The sequence below is a fragment of the Equus quagga genome, chromosome 10 (genome assembly GCF_021613505.1).
Source record: "Equus quagga isolate Etosha38 chromosome 10, UCLA_HA_Equagga_1.0, whole genome shotgun sequence".
Lineage (NCBI taxonomy): Eukaryota > Metazoa > Chordata > Mammalia > Perissodactyla > Equidae > Equus > Equus quagga.
Window position 1 is genome coordinate 111,377,675 of NC_060276.1, and position 23,913 is coordinate 111,401,587.

At 39.3% G+C, this 23,913-nt stretch overlaps 1 protein-coding gene across 2 annotated transcripts in view; it reads left to right on the forward strand.

The window, feature by feature from the left end:
* Nucleotides 1-23,913, forward strand: part of VEGFD (vascular endothelial growth factor D) — a 33,985-nt gene that overhangs the window by 5,220 nt on the left and 4,852 nt on the right. For both annotated transcript variants that reach the window (XM_046672508.1, XM_046672509.1), the window contains exons 2-5: nt 12,765-12,975; nt 17,359-17,549; nt 20,520-20,668; nt 22,115-22,215. In XM_046672508.1, the coding sequence (XP_046528464.1) occupies nt 12,765-12,975; nt 17,359-17,549; nt 20,520-20,668; nt 22,115-22,215 (652 nt within the window). The remainder of the gene's footprint in view (nt 1-12,764; nt 12,976-17,358; nt 17,550-20,519; nt 20,669-22,114; nt 22,216-23,913) is intronic.

The following is a 23,913-nucleotide window of genomic DNA, read 5'->3' on the forward strand; positions in this document are numbered from 1 at the left end:
CGGTCGTTTGCCAACCCTGATCTATATCATTACACTATTTTACGTCTTCATATGTATCAATGTAACAGTACCTGACATTTCCTATTTGCTGTGTGTAAATTTATTGCTTTGTCACCCTCCACTAGAATGAAAGCTTTTTAAGAACAGGAGCTTCTCATTGTCTCATTTACTTCAGTGTCTCAATCACCTGTGCAGAGCCTGTAATGGAGTGGATACTAAGAGAAGCATTTGTTGACTGACGGATAGACTAGGATTCTAGGATTTTGAGATACTCAGGTTATGAACTGCTGCATTAATTAGTCTGCAGCATCTACTCTCATTATGGGTTGTCTGATTTAACTTTTTTAAAATTCTAAGGCATTTTTTTATAAGGCAGTATATTCTCCCTGTGCTATTTTCCCATGGGGATTAAAGAGGATTTGGGTGGAAGTATCAAAAAATCCTCCAGTGTCCTTCCACCCACAAGCTCTCCTATAAGGGGTTCACCTCTAGGAGCCAGTTGTAGAAGGACACTACCTTAGCCCATTATTGCAATCTGGTGGTCACAGAAAGAGAAATGGGCAGAGCAGCATCTGGCTACAAGGACATCTGGATAAAACTTGGACACCTTGATGATTTCCTTCATCTTTGAGATCCTTTAGAAGTGCTATCTATGTTTTCATCTTACACCAGGTGGTTTGTGAAAATGTGGTAAGTTGTGGCAAAGTGCTCTGATCAGATACTTTATCAGTCAGGCTAGGCCAGGATGTGCTGCAGTAACAAACAACCCCCAAATCTTGGTGGCTCATAAACAACAGAGGTTTACTTATTGCTCATATCATATGACCATCCTGTTTCGTCCAGGGCCAACTCCACGTCAGGATGAAGCTGGCTGAGCATCCAGATCTTGAGTGTCATTAATGACCATGACAGAGGGAAGGAGAGGTCTGGAGAGTTTTGCCCTGGCAGTTAAATGCTCTGGCCTGGAAGTGACTCCCATTACTTCTGGTCACAGCCCCTTGACCCACTGCTCCATCCAACCACAAGGGGCCAGGAAGTGTAATCTTTCTGTGTACTCAGAACGTAGAAAGCTAGAAATATTTGGTGAACAGTATTAATGACTAACACATACGATGTTGGTCACTTCTAAATGTTTCTAAGCATACCTTTGAGATAGGAGACAGGCGTGGCGGACACCGAGGTAGAATCACTGAAGGAAGACACTCAGGTTTATTTCTGCTGTTCAGGAGGCTCCTCCCTGGGCAAAGGAGAGCTGTACATTCAGTTCAGTAAACATTTGTGGAATGTCTACCCAGGTGTCAGGCACATGAGTGGAAATGAGGTTTTTATAAAATAAAGATGTCTTAGTTATTTGCATGTCTTACCAACAACCAAGGAGTTCAGTTTGGCCCATAGGAAGGATAATTTTAATGCCTGAAACTTTGATGATGTAAATTTTTATGAGTCTCTTTTTGTCATTCATTGTTATCTACATAATATTATAACACTCACATGTTGGAGAAGAGTATTGCTTTCTTGAAATCTAGGTTGGCTAAAATTATTTCTAGAGAGAAAATGACGTGTCAAATATTGCTATGGCAAATATTTTCTTATTGCTTACTGTCCCTTTCTGGAGAGAGTTAGGAAAAGAGTAATTTTGATTGAATGAATACCTTGAGTTCATCCTAAATAAGAGACTCCCCAAAAGGAACAGAGGGGAATGAAAAAAGTAGCCTTTGCCTTGGTCTGCTTGGTTCATAACTACACTGTCACAGCAAGACTGGGGATCATCTTAGACAATGCAGAGGATGTTGGTGAGGAAGGGGAGAAGAACAGTGGATGTTGACATGGAACCACTGCATCTTTAGAAAGAAAGGTGAAAAGGAGCACACTGGGCTGACTGCCAGTGGCATGGCAGGGCTGCCTTGTGAAAAGGATGATGAGGTTTTACATAAAGATCTGCCCATCCAATGGATTAGATTACACTTAGGCTGAAATACGGCTGTAGCGGTTAACTCTTGCCACAATAATGTTGTGTAACAAACCAGTCCAAATTTCCCTGGCTTAAGGCGTCAATAATCTGTTCTCACTTAGGTTTCTGTGGGTCTGCTGGGAGTCAGAGGATCAAGGCTCAAGCCATAGGTTGAGTGTGGGTCTGCCCGCATGTCTCTCATCCTCCTGGGATCAGTGGGCTAGCAGGGGCAGCTGCTTGTGGTGATGGTGGACATGTAGGACAACTATGCAATCATAAGTTCATTTCAGTCCTCTGCACTGTGTCTTGTAACGTCCCATTGGTCAAATCAGGCACATGGCCCAACATCAATGGGACTGAGAAATATACTCCTCCCTTGGTGGAGGAGGCAGTGAAATTGTTTTTAACACTAACCTAATTACCATAAAGGTTTTGGGTTGTTTCCTTAGACATTAGGTCCTTGATCTTTGAGATCAGTGCTACAAAGACTGTAATAGACCTCAGGAATATATACTTTTGGGGTTACTCAGAGCATCCTTTTAGAGTTTTGCCACTCAGGCCCATCCCACACTCATCTGCCCCCACATTTCCTAAGCACAGATGCATCAAATGGGAGCAGAGGCATTTGAGTAGAGCATGGATTTAAAGCATGTAAAGGGGGGCGTACACATACAGACGCTAGACAATCTGGCTGGAGAGAAAACCACCAACAGTTTTCATCAAATTGGAGGATGTGGAGCTCCCAGGCATCTTAGCCTTCTAGTATCCACTTAAAATACCCAGCAGCTATGCACATACACTCAAAGAAATGCATGCCTACACAAGTGCATGCACATGCGTGCACTCCACACACACACACCCTTTACCTGCATTTGTAGTTCCTTTCCTTAGTCTAAGTTTAATTAAACACCCTGGGTCTCTCACATATATCCATTTAAACATAGAACTGCATGAGTAAAAGAGCTACCGGTAGCATGAGCCCCCCAAATGGCCAGGTTTCTGGATGTCAGAGAAGCAGGAGCAAGCCCTTGGCTGGTTCCATCTGAGCAGCTCGCAGCAGTTGGAGTCACAGCAGTAATTATTAGCAAGTGTGCATTCTCCTCCCTGCCCTCAGGTGGTACACCCCATGCCATTCAGTACCATCTGTTCTGGGTAAGGCCAGACCCTGATAATAAAATACAAAGGTTTATGAAGTGGGTGGTTTTTCTCTTCATCCATCTATAAAGACGTATGTAAAGCCTGAGCAGATACTTTAAAATTGGCCTTTCATCTGAAAATACCTCCAAGAAATGTTAAAAAAGAAAAAAAAATTTGTCTTTGATTTACCCTCGAAAAGTTTTTTTAATTTGTAATTACTATGATCGGAGTCGCCCCATCTTGTTCTTTTCAAACTCACCTCTCTGGTTCGTGAGGGAAATCAAGGGCCGTAAAACACAGACCTCTAAACCCCAACGTAGGGCCAGATGCCCCACCCTTGGGAAAGGAAAGAAAGGAAAGGAACTTTATTGAGTGCCTACTCTATACTTGACCCTTTCCCGCCTATGCCCTCATATAATCTCCACATCAGCTCTACAAGATGAGTATTATTAGCATTGCCATCTAAAAACAGGGAAACCAAGGCTTAAGGAAGTTAAATAATTGACCCTCAGGCTAATAGCTAAAAAGGAGCAGTGCCTGGATTCAAAGCCAACTTACTTAATTTTTTTAAGTTATTATATAGTAAAATTAACATTTTTTCCCTTTTGGGGTGCAATTCTATGAATTTAACACATGTATAGACTTGTGTACCACCATCAGGATACAGAAAAAAATCATTTATACTACTCCTTTATACTCCTCCCAGCCTCTGGCAACCTCTGATCTAGCAGCTATTACTATTGCTTTGGTTTTTTGAGAATGTCGTAAATGGAACCATACAGAATGTAACCTTTTGAGATTGGCTTCTTTTACTCCGGACACCTTTGAGATCCAGCCAAGTTGCTGTGAATACCAGCAGTTCATTCCCTTCTTTTGCTGAGTGGTGTCCCATGGGATGGCTGTAGCACGGTTTGCTTAACCATTCACCTGTTGAATGACATGTGGGTTGTTTCCAGTTTGGGGGCTATTACAAAGAAAGTTAGTCTAAGCATTAGTGTAAAGGTTTTTGCGTGAGCCTGAGTCCTCACTTACCAACGGTAAATTCCCAGGATGGGACTGCTGGGTCATATGGTGAGTGTATGCAGAACTTTATAAGAAACCACCCTTACATTTTCCAGAGTGCCATGCCATTCAGAGCCAGTTTGGAACAATGAATCCATGCTGTCCTCTCTCCAATAAGCTGTCTGTCCAGATGACAGAATGGTTTACAATATCAGGCAAAGCTTCCTTTCGAGGAACGTTCTTTCTTCCCACTTGGGAGCTACGAAAGGCAAAGTCACAAAACTTATATTTGGACTCACAAGTCTAACCTGGCCTGGGCAGACTCCTTGACAGGTGGCAGAGTGAGAAAGGGTAACAGAGAAGCAGGGGGACAATATCTGTGGAGGACAGCTGGGAGCATGATGGTGCGACTTGGACCTCAAACTAGGAAAAATTTAGTGGTTTTGGCTAAGCCTTAAACATCAAATTAAAGATGAAATGAAAAATGCTCTTCCATTAAACAGAAGAAGTTGCTAAGAGGTCGAGGGAACATGGGGCTATTTGTATTGCAACCTGATGCACCTCTCCAAACCCACTGCAAAGGGAAATCGCTGACTGTGGTTCCCCTGAACTACTGGGGTGAATAATAAGAGAACTGTGCCCCTCGGCAGCACTTGTAAATCCCTAAGCAAATCTAGGGAAAGCTGTGTGAAATGTGATGCCTCCATAGCTCACCCCGAAGCTTATGGATATTCTGAATATACAAATTCTATCCATCCCACTCCCTTGTCGCTGAACTTCCTGAAGATGAAGGCATTGCCAACACAGTTTGACAAAATAACATCAACAGTTTTAAAAAGGCTTGGAAACGTAGTTTTAGACCCACAGTTCTCAAGAGGTCCAGTGAGGAATTTTGCAAAGCCGGTCTCCTTTTCCATATCTAGAACAGGAGGATTCCTAACAGCCTTGGACTGGAATGGCCCAAGAAAAGCTTTTTGCAACTCTTCGAGGAAAGTAGTCAGGGTCCCTGCTCAGAAATTCCTTGCTAAGGGTCTGAGAGCTCAGGGCCAGGATGGGAACCCAGCCATGTACTCTTAAGCCGCACTCCCTCCACTTGGCATCTATGTTTATGTTCTCATTTATATTTTCTTCCAAATATTTTATAGACTGCCTTGTGAAAGGATTATAATTTATACTTCCCTGCTGAATTCCAGTAGGTAAAAGCAGTAGCTATTATTTTTAATTCTGTTTTGAGAAATGGGTTGTTTCGGCTTGTTGGGAATTTGAGAAGCAATTTATTCTGTCATCTAGGATGGTTTCACACGAGGCTGCTGACCTCCTCTTGCTGTTTAGCCTGGAAAACAATATTATTGGTCTTCAACCTTGAAAAAGCCATACAGGTTGGGAACTGGTCCACAAACAGGTGACTTGAGTTAGGAAAAGGCTTTGAAAATCCAGTTCAGCAAGATGCTCATACAGATATTTTGAATCCAAGGTATAACTCAAAGGGGTTTAAAAAATAAGACTTTCTCAGCACGTATCTACCATTTATTCCCTACTAAATGGACTTGTACGGAGCTTAGGCACTAATCCAGGTCTTTGAAGTTAAAGCAGCATGCACCATCCCCCAAATTAGTGGTTCTCATTAAAATCGCTTGGGAAGATTTTTTAAATAAACTTTTTATTTTGAAGTAATTTTAGATTTACAGAAAAGTTGCAAAGATAGTATAGAGAATTCCTTTATATATCTCACCCAGCTTCCCCTAAGACTAGCAAACACTTGGGAACTTTGTAAAAATCCTGTTGGCAAAGCTGTGGCCCAACCCATAGAATGAGAACCTCTGAGGCTAGGCTCCAAGCATCAGTATTTCTCTGCAGCTTCTTTCCAGGCAGATTCTAGGTGAAGGCAAGGTTGAGAAGCTCTGCTGCAAACCCTTACTTCTCAAAGTGTGGTCAGCCAACAGTATTGCCAACACCTGCGAGCTTTTTAGCACTGCAACATCCTGGGTCTCACCCCAAAGCTACTGCTTCAGAATCTGCCTTCTAACAAGATTGCCAGGTAATTAGTATGCATATTAAATTTTGAGAAGCACTACTCTATATAAAAAATTAAACAGACCACAAAAACCCGGGCCCAATCTCTATTTGTTAAATGCATGTATGTATTTATTACTTCATAAATTCCTTCAAGTTCTTATTATATAAAAAGATGAACCAGACACATATTGTACTCTCAAGCAGATGATAGTCTAGTAAAGGAAAGGCAACGTGTTCATAAATAATACAGTTTAAGTTAGGGACATCATAAAAAGCTTAATGGAAGAGGTGGCATTTGAGTTGGACTTGCAAGGAGGACACCTGAAGGAAGATATTTAAAAGATAAGTGATGTTGTTTGAATAAATGAATAATCTCAGGGTTAGATTTTCTGTAGTGTTTGATGAATCAATTTCTTTATTCATACATTTAATAAATATTCAGCCCTTACTATTGCTATGTGAAAAATACATATTACTGCCCCAGTGGCCCTTACAATCCAGTGGGGAAGACAAGCACTAAGCACCTAGTGACACAAATCATTCATTCGTGTCAGTGGTGATAAGCCCTGGGAAGAAAAAGGGTGGGGTGCTAGGAATCCATATGACAGAGGGACCAGACCTACGCAGTGGTAGGAATTGTGGGGGAGGTTTCTCTAAGAAGGTAACACCTGGCTGAGAAAGGTTTAGCTAGAAAGTGGAGAGCATTCCAAGCAGAGGGAATGGCATGGACTAAGGTCAAAGCAAGAAGAAATAAACAAAAGAGTAAACCAATGAAATGGAGGTCCAGTAATATTCCATTCAACTCTCAAAAGTTTTCCATTGCCTACTGAATTGGTACAAGTAGCCTGGTCTTCAAGCTTCCAATCCTTCCTCTTTTTTGTTTTAAACAATTATATTGATAGACAATTTATATACTATAAAATGTACCCATTCACCATTACTTATATTTTAAGCAATCAATGAGTTTTAGTAAACTTACTGAATTGTACAGCCATCATTTATACAAGATCTCTTGTGCCCCTTTAAGGTTAACCCTCATTCCCACTCCCAGCCCCAGGTAGCCAATAATCTGTTTTCTGTCTCTTGGGTAATACCTGAGAATGGAATTGGTTGGTCATATGGTAAATTTATGTTTAACTTTTTAAAGAACTGCTGAACTCTTTTCCAAAGTGACAGCACCATTTTACAATCCCATCAGCAATGTATGAGGCTTCCCATTGCTCCACAGCCCTGACAACACTTGGTACTGTCAGTCTTTTTGACTGTAACCATCCTAGTGGATGTCAAGTGGTACGTCACTGCACCAACCTCTCTTCCTAATTTTATTTGTCAATCCACCCACTCTTAAACCTTCTTTGTGCCCACCCAAAGTGAACCTCCTGCTATTTTTTCCACTGGGGCTCTTTGATATCCCCATATCATGCCTTTGTTCACACTTTGAATGTGTTACTTGATTAGATGTTTCTTGAGGGCACAGGGGGTGGAAATTTGGAGTTCAGATTAGTAGGAATACAGAAGGCCTTTGATTTCCCCACGACATGGGCACCTCCAAATCCCTCCAACAGACCCACCCACCATCCCTTTCCAAACATCTTGCCTGCCATTTTAGTCACACTTGGCCTAGATTACTGCCTAAGCCTGAGCGATGAAGATGCTCATGCTTCCTCAGGGAAGAATGCTATGTGAACTTAGAAATTAACAAAAGGGGAAATGGCTGCCCTTCATATTGTCCTGCAGAAAGCAATATACAAATTTAAATAATGGTAAAATCTTGTTATAAAGACCTTAAGCCTCACAATTTAGCAACAGGCTTATGGTAGCCAAGACATCAGAGAATGATTTGTTACTTAGGAGTGAAATTGCTAACAGTCTTGGATTAATTACCAAAAAAAAAAAAAAATGCTGCTGTAATAAAAAGCAGAGATCTGGTAACCCTGCTTCACTTCCTTCCTCTTGCTGACTGCTTTTTAATTATTTTACTTTTGATTAGTACTTGCATTTTCTAATAGGAAGAAATTATGAACAACTTACTTGGCAAACGTTTGGTAGTTAAAACCATTGAAATCAGTAGTTTAAATGTATATTTGGGACTATATTTACACTGTTCAATTTTAATTTTTGTCTTGCCCAAGCAGATAACATAAAGTTAATTATACAAAAATCAGCCAGTGCAGAAAGTCTATTGGAAACAGCCATTCTTGACCCTTTGTAAAGATATGCCCCTGATGAATTAGTTGCAAGGTTTCTGCTTATGCTGAATTGCTAGTACTTCCACTTGTAATAGCAAAATGACTGTCTGAAATTTCTCAGTTATTTCAAACCAGGTTTTAAATTATGAGGCTTAAAGTATGCTTAAATAACTCTGAGTTCTTGAGTAAACACTGCATTTTTTTGATGAGACAAGTCATATGAGCCATTCAATGGCTTTAATTCAATCCAGAGAGTTGATATTTTCTCCTCAGTCCTCAAGGTTGGATAGTTTAAAAATATTTCTGAGATTGAATTGAAACCTGTAAGAGCTATGAAGCCATCCATTAGTCTGTATTTATGGATGGTATTGAATAAAATTTGCCTCAACAAATAAAAATCCTTTCAATATAGTACAATTTTTTAAACATTTAAAAAGCTATTTGATTGGTTTCATTATTTTTGTGTGGAAGCAGTGTTGTAACAAAATTTTATTGCAAAGATTGACTCAAATATGGAAGTAGTTAGATTGTCTAACTAGAAGAGAGAGTGAATAATCAGGAAAAGAGAGACTATTGAAAAATGAGCCTTAATGGAGAATCATTGAATTTCAGAGTTGCTGGAGACATTAGTAATTATTCAGTTTCATTTCCAGATTTCTTAGATGAGGAAGCTGTGGCATGTTGCTTAAATTCAATGCCTATTCCACAGATCCTATCTAAGCTCTTCAAGCTTCCTCCTCCCCTCACTCCCAGAAAATTGCCTTGATTCAAATTTTACAGAGAAGTGAGAAATCGTAGGTCCCAGGAGTCCTGCTATCTACAAACCCATGTCATTCACTATGAGCCTCCTGTTTCAGAGGGTGACCCTCTCATCCATCCTGTGTCCACTTATCTCTGGAACTTAGGTCGAACCAACCCCTCTAGGTTTCTGCTTTCTCTCTCCTGCATGTGCTTTCAGTTTCTCCCTCTCTGTTGGCTCTTTCCCTCAGCTTATAAACGTGTTCAAGGTTCTCCTGCCTTTATTAAAAACGTGCACACACACACACATACACATTCACATCTGGATGTTGAAGCAAGATGACCTTCTAAATTCATGTTTTGAGACCTTTTATAGTCCATAGCAATGATAGATAAAATAGAAAATTGATCAGATGATGGTTAATATCTGCAGATGGCAAACATTTGCAGAAATGGTACCAAAAACATGAAGGTGAAAAAATCAACACATTGTATACCTTAAATTTACACCATATTGTATGTCAATTATATCTCAATAAAAATAAATTTAAAAAACCATGAAGCTGAAGCTGCAGATCTGATGGACTCTGAGTCTGGAAGGTGGAGGCCACCAAGAGTTCAGCTCCAGTGGGTAATGGGCTCCATGAGTGTGCTACATCAAATCCATGAAAGAGGAAGGAAGAGTTACTGCTCATTGCTGCCTGGAGCTGTGTCTTCTATGAAACTGCTTAACTAGGGGCAAAGGAGGAAGCAGATACTTCCTTGCAACCAGGACTTGAGCTGGGCTGATCCATGAGTCACAAATACTCAACAAGATTCTGGATTCAGGGCCCTGGGAGTCAGGGTGGGGGTACAACCACAAAACTTTTAAATGACGAAAAAAGAATAGTGAGAAAGGAAAACAAATCTCCCAATGAAGATGAAACAAAGTTCCAAATAATTACATAGAGGTAATTATTACTAAGAAAGATAGCCAATAAAGTGAATAATCAAGATATAAATCATATATATATATGAAGTTAAAATATAAAACAATTTGGAGAAATGCTTAAAATAAACCTATTTAGGACCCCTAAAGAAATAAAGGAATAATTTTCTCAAAATAAAATGTTAAATTAGGAAAAACATACAGAATGAAACTAAAAGAAGATAGGAAGGAGAATGAAGTAGAAATATTTGAAATTAGAAATATGGTGATTGAAATTAAAAACTTAACAAAATAAACTCTAGACTCACACAACAGGAGAATTGGTAATTGGGAAGATGAACCAATTGATTTATCTATAACACATTAAAGAGAGATGAAAGGAGAGAAAAATAGATAAATATGAAAGCACATTTAAGAGACATGTAAGATCATTAAAAGGCTCCAATAATGTCTGATAAGTATTTCAAAAAGGAGAATAGAGACAATATAATACATGAAATAACAAAAAATATAATGCCTGAGAATATTAAAGAATTGAAATAAAAAAAGATGGGTGGCCTCAGATTAAAACTGCTATGAAGGTCTCTGTTGCAACTTCTCAACTCTGCCATTGTAGAATGAAAGCAGCCATAGACAATGTGTAAGTGAATGGACATGGCTGTGTTCCAATAAAACTTTATTTATAAAAACAGGCAGTCAGGGCCAGCCCCTCGGCCAAGTGGTTGAGTTTGCATGTTCCGCTTTGGCGGCCCAGGGTTTCATGGGTTCAGATCTTGGGAGCCGACATGGCACCTCTCATCAGGCCATGCTGAGGTGGCATCCCACATAGCAGAACTAGAAGAACCTACAACTGGAATACACAGCTGTGTACTGGGGGGCTTTGGGGAGAAGAAGAAAAAAGGATGATTGGCAACAGATGTTAGCTCAGGTGCAAATCTTTAGAACAAAACAAAACAAAACAAAACAAGAAACAGGCAGGCAGCAGGCTGAATTAGGCCAAGGGACTGTAGTTTGACAACCCTTGATCTAAAGAATTAACCATTGTTTATATTTTCATGTATATCCCTCCAGATATTATATATATATATTTAATTTTATATATTTGATTAATTAACAATGGTCAATTGCTTATATATATGATGTCTATTATACACAAATATATACATAAGTAATTTAAAAAGTTATAACTGAATCATACATGACTTGGACCACACTTGCTCTTCTGAGCATCCACATTTGGACAACTCTCAGTATCCATCATCATATTGAAAAAAAACCCTTACTCCCCAAACAGAGATGAATGATGTAATTTTTAAAGTTTTTGAGGAGCAGTGGAGGAGGGCGTACATCACACCACCCAATGTAAAGCTTCCTAAAAGTTCCATTTGCTCATCTCTCTTTCCCCTCTGTTTCTCCACCTGTAGCAGGCAGCTGATATTCACCTCTCCCTCCACTTTCCTGTCTCAGCACCATCCTGCAGCTACACGGGTCCTCCATCTTTTCCCTCACCCCAGTTCTGAAAATCCCCTCAGCCCCCATATCCAAACCACCAAGTAACCCAGTAACCACAGGCCTAGCAGGAGAAAATCCGGATCCCTAACCATAGACAGACCACCTATGGTTTCTCCAGCACATTCCAGGGAGGAGCTCAATTCATTCCGCCCAATATACATCTACATCATTGATTTTGATGTGATCATCAAAACCAATGCATGTATCATTATTTATATAACCAAGTCCCTAATTTTGAACAATTAGGCTACATACTGAAAATCTTTTATTGGCTGAGCCTTTTTTTTCCTCACAAATCCATGCACTGTATCAGCCAATACAGTTCACGCAACTGTGTGGAAAGCAAATTTGCAACTTAAAATGCATTTTATCAGAAAAAAAATCATGTCTTTGAATAGTAAACAGGTTTAAAAAGAAAAAAAAGGCTCAGAGGGTTAGAAGTCAGAAAATTCAAGTTATCAGGGTCTTATAATCTATCTTTCTTATGTGACTGTAGGCAAAGTCCCCGGGATTTTGTGGGTCAGTTTCTCAAACAAATAACAGAAATGAAAACAACTGTCATTGGCTCCTCTCACAAAATAGTATGATTTTAAAATCTCCATTAGTTTCCTGTGGCTGCTGTACCAAATCACCACAAAGTTGGTGGCTTGAAACAACAGGAATTTATTCTCTCACAGTTCTGGAGTCCAGAATGCCAAAATCAAGGTGTCGGCAGGGCTGTGCTCCCTCCAAAGACTCTTGGAAAGAATCCTTCCTTGCCTCCTCCAGCTTCTGGTGGCTCCAGGCCATCCCTAGCTTGGGGCTGCATGACTTGAATCTTTGTCTCCGTCTTCACAAAATCTTCTTCTGTCTCTGTGTCTTCTCCTCTTCTAAGGACAATTGTCTTTGTATTTAGGGTCCACCTGGATAGTCCAGGATGATCATCTCAAAATCCTTAACTTCATTATATCTGCAAAGATCCTTTTCCCACATGAAGTCACATTCACAGGTTCTGGGGGCTAGGAGGTGGACATATTTTGAAGTCCACCATTCAACCCACTACCATATTGTTTTTAATTGTTCTGAGAACCCAGAAGGAATAAGTAAATCCTTTGATTCAATCATAAATGAGTAGAATGTGAATCAAAAATACTAGATGTCATTTTTCCTAGGTACCGGTGTACATTTAAATAATCTCCCTAATTTCTTTTCAGCTCTATTTACATTTTCAAGTGTTGGCAATGAAGCTTATCAAAACAAACTAAAACTTTAGTAACTTGCTTTTAAGCCAGTGTTTTTGGTTCTTTTTAAGCGGGCATCTCAGTCAATGTTAGAACGGTCTGAACAACAGATTAGGGCAGCTTCTGGTTTGGAGGAACTGCTGCGGATCACGCACTTTGAGGACTGGAAGCTGTGGAGATGCCGGCTGAAGCTCAAAAGTTTTACCAGCACAGACACTCGCTCTGCATCCCACCGGTCCACCAGGTTTGCGGCAACTTTCTATGACATTGAAACACTGAAAGGTAGGTGTGTGCATATGGAGGCCGATTCTTGCTCTTTATCAGATAGTGACAAATGCACCAACTTCTTCCAAAAGCTTGAGTAGGGCAGGCACGTGTCGGGAGAAGAAAAAGGGGTCTTTGATTTCATAGCTTTCATGTTAGTGGAGAATCCTGGTTTCCTGTGTTTACTCTGCAGAGACATATATTCAATATGATTTTGAGATAAAAAACCAACACAAGGGGTTGGCTGGGTGGTGTACTGGTTAAGTTCTCGTACTCTGCTTTGGTGGCCTGTGATTCACGGGTTCAGATCCCAGGCGCAGACCTACATACTGCTCAGCAAGCCACACTGTGGTGGCATCCCACATATAAAATAGAGGAAGATCGGCACAGATGTTAGCTCAGGGCCAATCTTCCTCACCAAAAAATAAAAATAAAAACCGAAAAACCAACACAAAAGAACACTTCAAAATACAGAAATATATTTAACTCAGAGATGTGAGGGCAAAACAAACCCAGAAAGACTGTTCTTAATAGAAAAAAAAATCACTGGGTTTACTTAAAAAATAAAACAACCTGGGTGTTCATCAGCAAGGAGCATTCTACTAACATACATACATGGATAAATCCCAAGAGATTAGGTATAGCTTTTTTGTTTCTTCAAAATTCTGTGATGTATTTTAGTAAAAATGAAAAGTAGAAGTTAGAGGCTGAGTTGTAATAATACAATTACTAGGAGAATAACAAAGGGGGAAATTCTCTAGACAAAAGAATCCAAACTCCAGATTAGAAAATAACATAATTTGAAATAAAGGGAATGACTGTTCCCTAGTAGGGTATGGAGGTTCTTTATAAGAAAACCATTGTCTGTATGTACTATGCTATAATGAATGAAATGCTTGCCAAATAGTGTGGTCTCCGATTAGGCATTTAACTTTTTTGATGACGTGCCAAAATGACACAAGAAGCTGCTGTGGCGTTGTTGATCTAGTATTTTAGATTTGATCAACATATGATTACCTGGTAACAGATTATATCTATCACATGATTCAAATTGACCACTAAGCCGAAATTATTCTTTTCTTTCTTTCTAGAGTTATCTTTATTTTTTGCCATTTGTAAAAAGATGATGTTGCACAAGCCACTGTTGGCTGTGGAGAAGGCTGTGCATGAGCAGGGATAAATCTCTCAGCAGCACCGCCGGCATGAGTGTGGAGAGCATTCTTTGTGCTCATGTGTATGGCTGTGTGTCTAAATGAGTTGAGGTGGTTGGAACCATGGCCTAGAACCCACTTCAGACAGATTTTGAAGCTCTTGTTGTTTCTATCTGGTGAATTAGCATGGACCTCATGAAAACAAAGGGGTCAGACCTCACCTGGAGATCCAAGGCCTTGACTTAGATGACCTGTCTCAAGATCTGAGGTGAGACATCCGTGAAGATGGAGGTAGACAAGCGTTATGATAAAATCAAGACTAGGTGATAAAAAAAAAAAGTGACATTGACATTTTCTAAGGAGGAAACCATAAAAAATATATTTAAAAAATATTTTAGGGGCCAGCCTGGTGGCATAGTGGTTAAGTTTGCAGTGCTCTGCTTCGGCGGCTGTGGGGTTCACAGGTTCGGATCCCAGGTGCAGACCTAGCACTGCTCCTTGAGCCACACTGTGGCAGCATCCCACACAAAATAGAGGAAGATTGGCACAGATGTTAGCTCAGGGCCAATCTTCCTCACAAACAAAAATATATATTTTAACAACACATAAAAATATGGAACTTGCCAACTCTAAAATGTCTCTTAGTACGTGGAGGATCATCTAAAGTTATTTACTAAGTTAGAAGCAGTAAATAATAAAATCGGTGTGTTACGCCTGTTATATTTTGTTATCAACTCTCCCTCATGGGTTTCAGGGTGATTCCCTGAGGCAGAGCAGTCCTGCTGGGCAGTAGTAAAGAACAGCCGAGTTATGAAGCTTTGATCAGTGGCGTTGATCATAGTTCCATGCAATTGTGATGAAAATCTTACTGCATCATCTTTCAAAACTTAGTTTTTTAAAAAAGCAAATGGAAAGCAACATTTAAGTAGAATTTTAAACAAGGAATATTTTCATAAGTTGATTACTTGTTTTTCCAGGACTCATGATTAATAATAGTGAATTAAATAATGCCCATATTAATACCTAATTGGGTAATTCATCTCTCATATTTACAGTCTTCAGGCTCTTTATATAAATATTCATAATCATAAATTTAAAAAAGTTTCTTAGGATTGAAGATTTTGTTATGAAAAACAAAGTTTAGGCAAACTGTGTAGTATATGCAATGTTTCTCAGCCAGCCAAACACCTTGTATTTTGCATTTTCAGTGATTAAAGAAGGAACATATGACGACAATTGAGATTAATGGGGAAAAAAGGAAACAGAATATGGAAAAGATGCTTTTTTTCTTTCTTACTTTTTCAAAAAATTATTTTATTGAGGTCCTATTGGCTTACAACATTATGTAAATTTCAGGTGTACATCACTATATTTCAGTTTCTATATGGATTGCATCGTGTTCACCACCAACAGTCTGGTTTTTATCCATCACCATACATATATGCCCCTTTACCCCTTTTACCCTCCCCACACCCCCTTCCCCTCTGGTAACCCCTAATCTGTTCCCCTTTTATCTATGTGTTTGTTTGTTTATCTTCCACATATGAGTAAAATCATAAGGTGTTTATCTTTCTCTGTCTGACTTAAAATACAGAGAATGGAAGAGCTGTTTTAAAGGAATAATTTAGAAACTAGGGTCAGATCTCCAACAGTCATATATCTGTATACTTCAAGCAGAAGTTCTCTCTGTCCCTTCTAGTGGAAACATGTTCACATATATGGGAATTCAGAATAATCTGGAGAGAGACCAACACAAATTTTTGAAGATGGGGTGAATATGGAGAACAGTTTATCTATTGCTACACATTACCCCAGAACTTAGCTGCTTAAAACAACATTTTTTTGTCTTACCGTTTCTGTGGGTCAGAAATGCAGACATGACCTAGATGGATGTCTCTCCTTCAGGGTCTCTCCAGGGGCTGCAGTCAAGGTGTCAGCTTGGGCCACGGGCAGCATCTCAAGGTTCAGTTGGGGCAGGAAGTGCTTCCAAGTTCACTCAGTGGTTGTTGGCAGGACTCAGTTCCTCACAGGCTATTGGACTGAGGGTCCCAGTTCGTCATTGGCTGTTGGCCAGAGGCCACCCTCAGTCCCCTGCCATGTGGACCTTTCCAACATGGCAATTTGCTTCATCAAAGCCTGCAAGCCAAGAAGGCGAGAGAAAGAGTGCCAGCAAGAGATAGAGGCTGCTAAGAAAACAGAAGTCAGTCTTTTTTAACCTAATCGTGGAAGTGAAATCTCATCACTTTTGCTGTATTCTCCTCATAAGAAGTGAGTCACTAGGTCTAGCTCACACACAGAGGAGGGGCTTACACAAGAGTGTGAACACCAGGAGGTGGGCATCACTGAGGGTCAGTTTAGAAGCTGCCTTACCACAAGAGGTTTTCACCACCATCCCCAACGTATATAATAAATTCTATAGTTCCATGGCAAGCAAAAAGAAAATCTTTAAATGTTGTCTATCATAAATTGAATCATTTCCTAAAAACATCCGTAGAAAGGCTATACAACATTAAGTATCAAAGTGTCAAAATCTAATTTAAACAAAAGCAAGTACTGTTTTACAAGAATGTATGTCACCTTTTCATTCCCAGAAAGTTGTCTCTTTTTCTTGTTTCCCTCAAATTAGCTAGAATGGCCAGAATATTGCTCCTTCCATCAAAATGAACAGGCTTATTTCATCATTTTATATAATCATCAGTATTGGGCACTTGCAAATGAGAAAACTCTGACTTTAGGAAAGGTTAGTTCCACTTAAATGCCCATTCATGTGTTTGCCAGGTTTGAATCCTACTATAGTTACTTAAGCAACCAACAGAAATGTATTTCTTGATGGTGCTAAAACCTACCCACACCTGGCTTGGAGTAGAAGAAATGCTATCCAGCTGTGTCCTGTAAATTACTTAATAAATAACACTTACATGTTATTTCTTTACATGCTTCCATTTACTTCCTTATTAGCCAGCTTCTCCAGATGTACCCAGTGTAGTTATATATAAGACATGATGTTCTGCACCAAAGGAAAATAAAAGAATATTCTACGAAGGTATTGTATAAATGGGAAGGAGCATAGATTTGGGTTTTAATTTTTCTGAAAACAATCTTTGGCTAAAAGACTGACAAAAAACATCATCTAGTAAAATAAACAAGCACTACAAATGTGACAATGACTGTTCAGCAGAACCCTGGCACACATGCCAGCGCGTGTCAGGGCCATTTCTTCTGCTGGCCCCAATGAGCGCCCTCTCTGCAGTCATAGATGAAGAATGGCAAAGAACCCAGTGCAGCCCTAGAGAGACGTGCGTGGAGGTTGCCAGCGAGCTGGGGAGGAGCACCAACACGTTCTTCAAGCCTCCCTGTGTGAACGTGTTCCGGTGTGGCGGCTGCTGCAATGAAGAGAGCCTCATCTGTATGAACACGAGCACCTCGTACATTTCCAAACAGGTATGAGGACGTCAGCAAGTGTGCCTTCTCCAAAGCCCTGATGGTGATAGTATGGATAGCTACAACTAAGCTTATTGCCAAGCACTGGGCTAAATCCTTTATGTGCCTTATCTCCTTTAATCCCTGAAACAAGCTACAAGGGTATCTTATTATCTTCCTTTATAGGTGGGGAAACAGGCTCGGAGAGGTAACTTATGGCAGAGCTGAGATTCAAATCCAGATCTATGGGACTCCAGAGCCTGAACTCTTATCAGTTACTGTCTCTCTGATGCTATAATGTCAAGAAGCAGGAAATCTTCTGGAAGTTACTAGGACAGACATTAAAAGGAATGAAGACAGTTGCAGTGTCTTGTGTATTCGCTAGGTTCCATGTTGTTCAAATGGAGTGATTGAGAAGAGTTTAATGAAGGGTGTGGGCAGGATTAGGGGAAGGCAGAAGGGCTTGGGAAGCACTCAGGGCTGGCACAAAGAGGGAGCTGTTCCCACCCTTAGACTAAAGAGGCAAGGGGAGGGAGGAGTTATGGGAACCCAGAGAGAAAGTGGAGAAGAGAGCTGCTGGACTGGCTAGCTAAGTGGAAGTGGCAGCTACTGCCAACCCTTAGCCTGCAAGGAATGGGGGTTGGGGGGGGAGGCAAGAGGACCTATAGATGCGGTCCATGGAGGTCAGCATCCTGGGACACAGAGCCCAGTGGGGAAAGAAGGAGAGAAAATGGTGTCTCTCTCTAGAGGGGCAAATGGCAAACATTCAGTATAAATGATCTTTGAAAATAATTCTACAATCTCCGTGAAAGAAATCATTCTTTCTTCTCCATCTTATAAAACCCCTTTTGCTCAGTAGATGTCTTTCTTTCTATTGCTACCATATTGTTGTAAAATGTAATAAACGTTGCATAGGAGAGCAATAATAACAAACCTAGGAAAATATATTAAAAAGAAAAAGCTGTAAGTCAAACTACATTCCTTTTGGTTCTATGTTGCAAATTTCCTCATGCGTGTTGATATATTCATTTAATTGTCACATTTGCCTATACAATCTATTCTCCTCACGATTGTGAAAAGAGGTAGTACAATAAAACACATAGGTACCTAGTAGATCCATGTTAGGTAATTATCTTAATTAGATGGAAAGAATGGAATACTGACTTGTTTGATAATAGGTTAACTTATTAATTTTGTTTCCCCGACCCCCTAAAATACCCCTTAAACTGGAGAGTTTCTGTTCCTAAATCCTTTTAGAGAGTCTTGGAACTTGTGAAAATTCTGACCTCTACTATTTGACAATCAGTAAAAAAAAATGATATAAGTATGGCTAAGCATCAACTGTTAGTAGAAACAAAGCTTGCATAATGTGACCATAGTATTCCCTAGAGCATAGTTGAAAAATTTCGCAAGAAGATGAAGTTTATGCAAAGTAAACACTCTAAAAACTCTCTTAGTCAGACTCATGGAAGTTCCATTACATATCAAAAGGTCAGAATAAACACAACTTTAATGGATTGTTTCCACTTAATAGATAGTTGAGTACTTTATTTTGACTGCTGCACTCAACAAATGATTAGTTTTAAAGAATGTACTTAAGTGTAAGTGTACAGCAGTTTTTCTTTCTAAATATGCATATTTGAACATTTTAATAGTGCTTTTGAAAAAACTACTTCTCATCCCAAAGTTATGGACTATTTGAAATACCTCTTAGAAACAAAGTGAATAAATGAATACTCTGTGTAGGAAGGTCTACATGGAATGGTGATTAAATGGACAGCGCATTAAAATCAAGTTCAAATTCATCCATACATCATAGAACCACTCTAGATGCAAAGTAATTGACATTTCTCTAAATTCTACTTGCTAAGATCCTACCTTACTTCTTCTAGTCACAGCAATTTCATTCCAAAAAATAATCAAGTATATTCTTAAGAGTATCTTAAGAGTACCTCTGGCTCTAGAATAGACTCCCTGGGTTCAAATCCCCACTCATTCAATCAATAGTTATGTGGCCTTAGGCAAGTTATATAACCTCTCTGTACATCTGTTTCTTCACCTGTAGCGTGGGGAGTAATTAAAAAAACCCCACCCCATAATGTTGTTATAAGGGGTAAATGAATTAATATAAAAGTGCTTCCAATAGGGCCTGGCATATAGAAACAGAAAGAATGATATTTGTGTTACCTATAATTACTTGCTTGGGCATAACGATCTTGTGTCAGTCAGTTATTGCCATGTAATGCTGCATAATAAACACCCCAAAACTCAGTGGCTTCAAACAACAATGAATTATTCTCACTCGTGTATCTGAGATGCAGTTAGTTTAGAGTGGGCTCAGCTGGGTTTGACTCCAAGCTGCAAACCGAGTCCAGGTCTGTTCCCTGTGTCTCTCATCCCTTGGACCAGCAAGCCTGCCAGATCATGCTCTTCTCACGGCTGCAGCATATGCATGAGAAAACAAGCCCTACAAAGCACACACAGTTCACGTTTGTACTTGTGTCAAGTCTGCTAACATGCTGTTGGCCAAAGCAAGTCACATGGCCAAGTCCAAAGTCAAGGAACAGGAAATTATATTCCTTCAATGGAGACGGTATGGGAAAGGATAAGTAAAGAGTTTTGAAGAATAATCTATTCACCATTGTCTCAAAGAAACTTCATAGCTATCATTTCATTTAATCCTTACAATTTACACTCACATTTAAAGCAGGAGCAAGGACAACAGTGCCTTTTATAAAGGTACCAGTGACACTGAAAAGTTAAGAGCTTTGACCAAACGTAAATACTTAGTAAAGTTGGATAAGGCCCTGATCTCCTGACTCCCAGTCCAGCATTCTTTCCATCATGCCACTCTTAGCCTTATTAGTTCTATACTTAATGGACAACTTTGCCAAAGTCACTACCATAAAGGACAATGGTAAAAATGTAGACTGTAGAAATTATTCTTATTTTTAAAAATATATGTATTATGGTTATCTTTCTCTACTCTAGCTCTTTGAGATATCAGTGCCTTTGACATCAGTACCTGAATTAGTGCCTGTTAAAGTTGCCAACCATACAGGTTGCAAGTGCTTGCCAACGGCTCCCCGCCATCCATACTCCATTATCAGAAGATCCATCCAGATCCCAGAAGAAGATCAGTAAGCATTTCTTCTTGATTATACTTGTTTTTGCCTTTGCTAAAGTTATGTGTGGAGAATACTTCATTAATTATAGAGTCATCACTTTCTCTTCAAGTTCTTCATCTTTTAGTTTCTAATCCAGATCTACTAGTAATAACTGTTTGGCAAATATATTTTTTTATTAGGTGTTAGATGTATATTGCCGTAGGACCAAAATCTCAGTGGTTATGAACTCAGCATGTCCATTTGTAGACACCTTTGTTCTTTTTTCTTTTCTGCTTTATCTCCCCAAACCGCCCCCCCCCCCCATACACAGCTGTATATCTTAGTTGCAGGTCCTTCTAGTTGTGGGATGTGGGACGCTGCCTCAACGTGGCCTGACGAGCAGTGCCATGTCCGCGCCCAGGATCCGAACCCTGGGCCACCGCAGCGGAGCGCGCGAACTTAACCACTTGGTCACGGAGCCGGCCCTGACACCTTTGTTCTTAATATGCATAGGCTAATGCAATTATAAATCTCTACTCCAGCCTCAAATTTGGCAGATGTTCTCTCATTCCAGAACAAGCATTAAATAAAACTCATTTCAGGCTGTTTACACATTTAAGTCCCAAAATTAGGGGGGAAAAAACCTCCTGGCATCAGTGGAGTGGCAAAACTGTCTGCATCTGAGTTTGGAGATTTTCTAACCCTTCCTCTTAAGATTAACACATGGAAAATTCTTGTTTTAAATTAAGATGACTTCAAATTAATTTGACTTTGAAATTTTTGAGAGCATTTTGTGATTCTTTATGAGACAAATTATGAACTCCTGCATTGTTATGAAATCAAAGGTAAGAATCATTGATTTGGGGAAAAAAGAATTTAATATAGAGAAACAAATAAAGGACAAATTACAAATACTGAATGGAAACATAGAGTAACTAAGTTGGATACTTAGATCTCACAGAAGTAAAGCAGTAAACACATTGCGTGAGCGGCATGTGAAGGAGTGAGCTGGTGGTTATATGTCAGTTAACACTGAGCCAAGAAGATACCTCGAGCCCCCTCAAGCAGAAAAGAAAGCTCACATAGAAGAACCATTTATCCTCAAGATGTCCCTGCTGTCCTGCCAATGTTCTTATCTCCATCTCAAAGAAGATCATGCTTACGAGCTATGTTAGAACAATATTTACTTTTGGTAAATAAGCTCTGTAGACAGCTAATTTGCATAGTTTTAACACCAATCTTCTTAAAAAGATTATAACTTTCCAAGATTACAGTTTAGCTTCCAAAGGTTTCCAAATAGAATATTTGTAATTACAGAATTACTGTCTAATAACATGCAGTTCATAAATATGAATTAAGCTCCTTAAAAATCTTAACTATTCTCCACTCAGAAATTTATTCAACATTTAAAAAATGTGTTCCAAAGGTATGATTGCCCTTGAAAGCTTTTAAATGTGCTTTATTGTGTTCTTTTCCTAGTTGTTCCCATTCCAAGAAACTCTGTCCTATTGACATGCTGTGGGATAGCAACAAGTGTAAATGTGTCTTACGGGAGGAGAATCCACTCCCTGGGATGGAAGGTAATCATGGCAGTAATGAAATAATAATAGTAATAATAAAAATGGCAACAATAGCAACTAATGTTTATTGACCAGGCAATAGTGTAAGCCTTTTATATATATTAACTCATTTAATCCTCATAATAATCCTATAATGTACTGTTATTATCCCCCTTTTTTACAATTACAAAATGGACACACCAAGATGTCTAGTAATTTTCTCCAGGTCACACGCTAAGGATGATAGAAGGAGTCAGATTCCAGAGCCCTCTGTGCTATAATTATATAGTAAGCCCACCAATGTATCACTCTGCTTTTTAATCTTAAAGAAAAACCCAAAGTGATTAGAGCATCCTAAAACATTGAATTTGAAAGGGGATGGTAACCTTTAATGAAGGCCACTTCAGAACTAAACACTTAGCCAACCATATTTTACTAATTTATTTCTATAAAAGTCTCACAGGAACATAAAGTAATTTTGGACTTGGTTTCTTTCAACTGTGTCATATGAAAACATGCCAATAATTTGAAAAAAATGTGGAATAAGAGAAAACTTTTCCTGAAACTGGGCAAAGTAAAAGCAGACATAGCTATTGGACTAATGAGAGTTGGGAACCAAATGAGACAGGCTATCATCACTGCTCATAACTCATAGTGCCATGAGTTTTGGTGATGAACATTTGGCTGAAAAAGAATGCATTTTTTATTTATTTCCCAGAGAAATTGACATGATTCCACTGAAAAAATCACAAGGAATGGTGCAATATGAACCTTGCTCGTTGTAAACTATGATCTAAAAGCAAGACTCGTAAGGAAAACTCTAAGGAATCTGTCCTAGAAACCAGAAATAATATCCTACTTCCTATACTTGTTTCTCAGCTTCCTTCTAAATGTTTTCATGAAAGCTCAACCCAGGGTTTGAGGGAAACTTAAAGTTCATACAGTTTCTATGCCCATGCAGATCTTGAGTGTCACCTACTCCCTTCCCACCAAGTCTTCAGCCGTCCTCTGCTAGAATAAATATCAGTCACAGGGAAACTCGCCACCCACTGAGGCAGCTCAGTTGCTCTGGACACACTCTTGTTTCTAGTAAACTACACTGAACCCGAATCTCTCTCTCAAACAGTACTGTCTGATAGAATTACAATGAGAGTCACATATGTAACCTACATTTTATAGTACTTACATTGTTAAAAAGGTGAAGTGAAACAGGTGAAATTAATTTTAATATATTTTATTTAATCCCATATATCAAAAATAGTATCATTTTAGTATACAATCAATATAAAATCTTTGATGACATATCTTTCTTTTTTGTGCTAAGTCTTTGATATCCAGTGTGTATTTTATACGTAGAGCACAGCTCAATTTGGACTTGCCAGTTCATGCTCTATGGGGCCCATACCTACCATGTGGGACAGGCCAGCTCTAGAGCGTCAACTCAGTTTAGGTTTTACCCCATAGAACCCTATAAAACCAATCTAATTCTTTCTCCATATGACTCATTTTTAATAGTGTTAGAAAGTTACTGTGGGAAGCAATATACATAGGGCTTAAAGGCTGTTCTAGTTGGGGTTTCCCTGGTACACAGCTTCTAAGAGAGAGATTTATATTCAGGAGTTTGCGTGCAGGTACAAGGCATTAAAAGGTGAGAGAGAGGCAGGACTGCACAGAGAGGAAAGTTGAACTGTGTTGCAGTTGCTAAGAGGTGTCAACCAA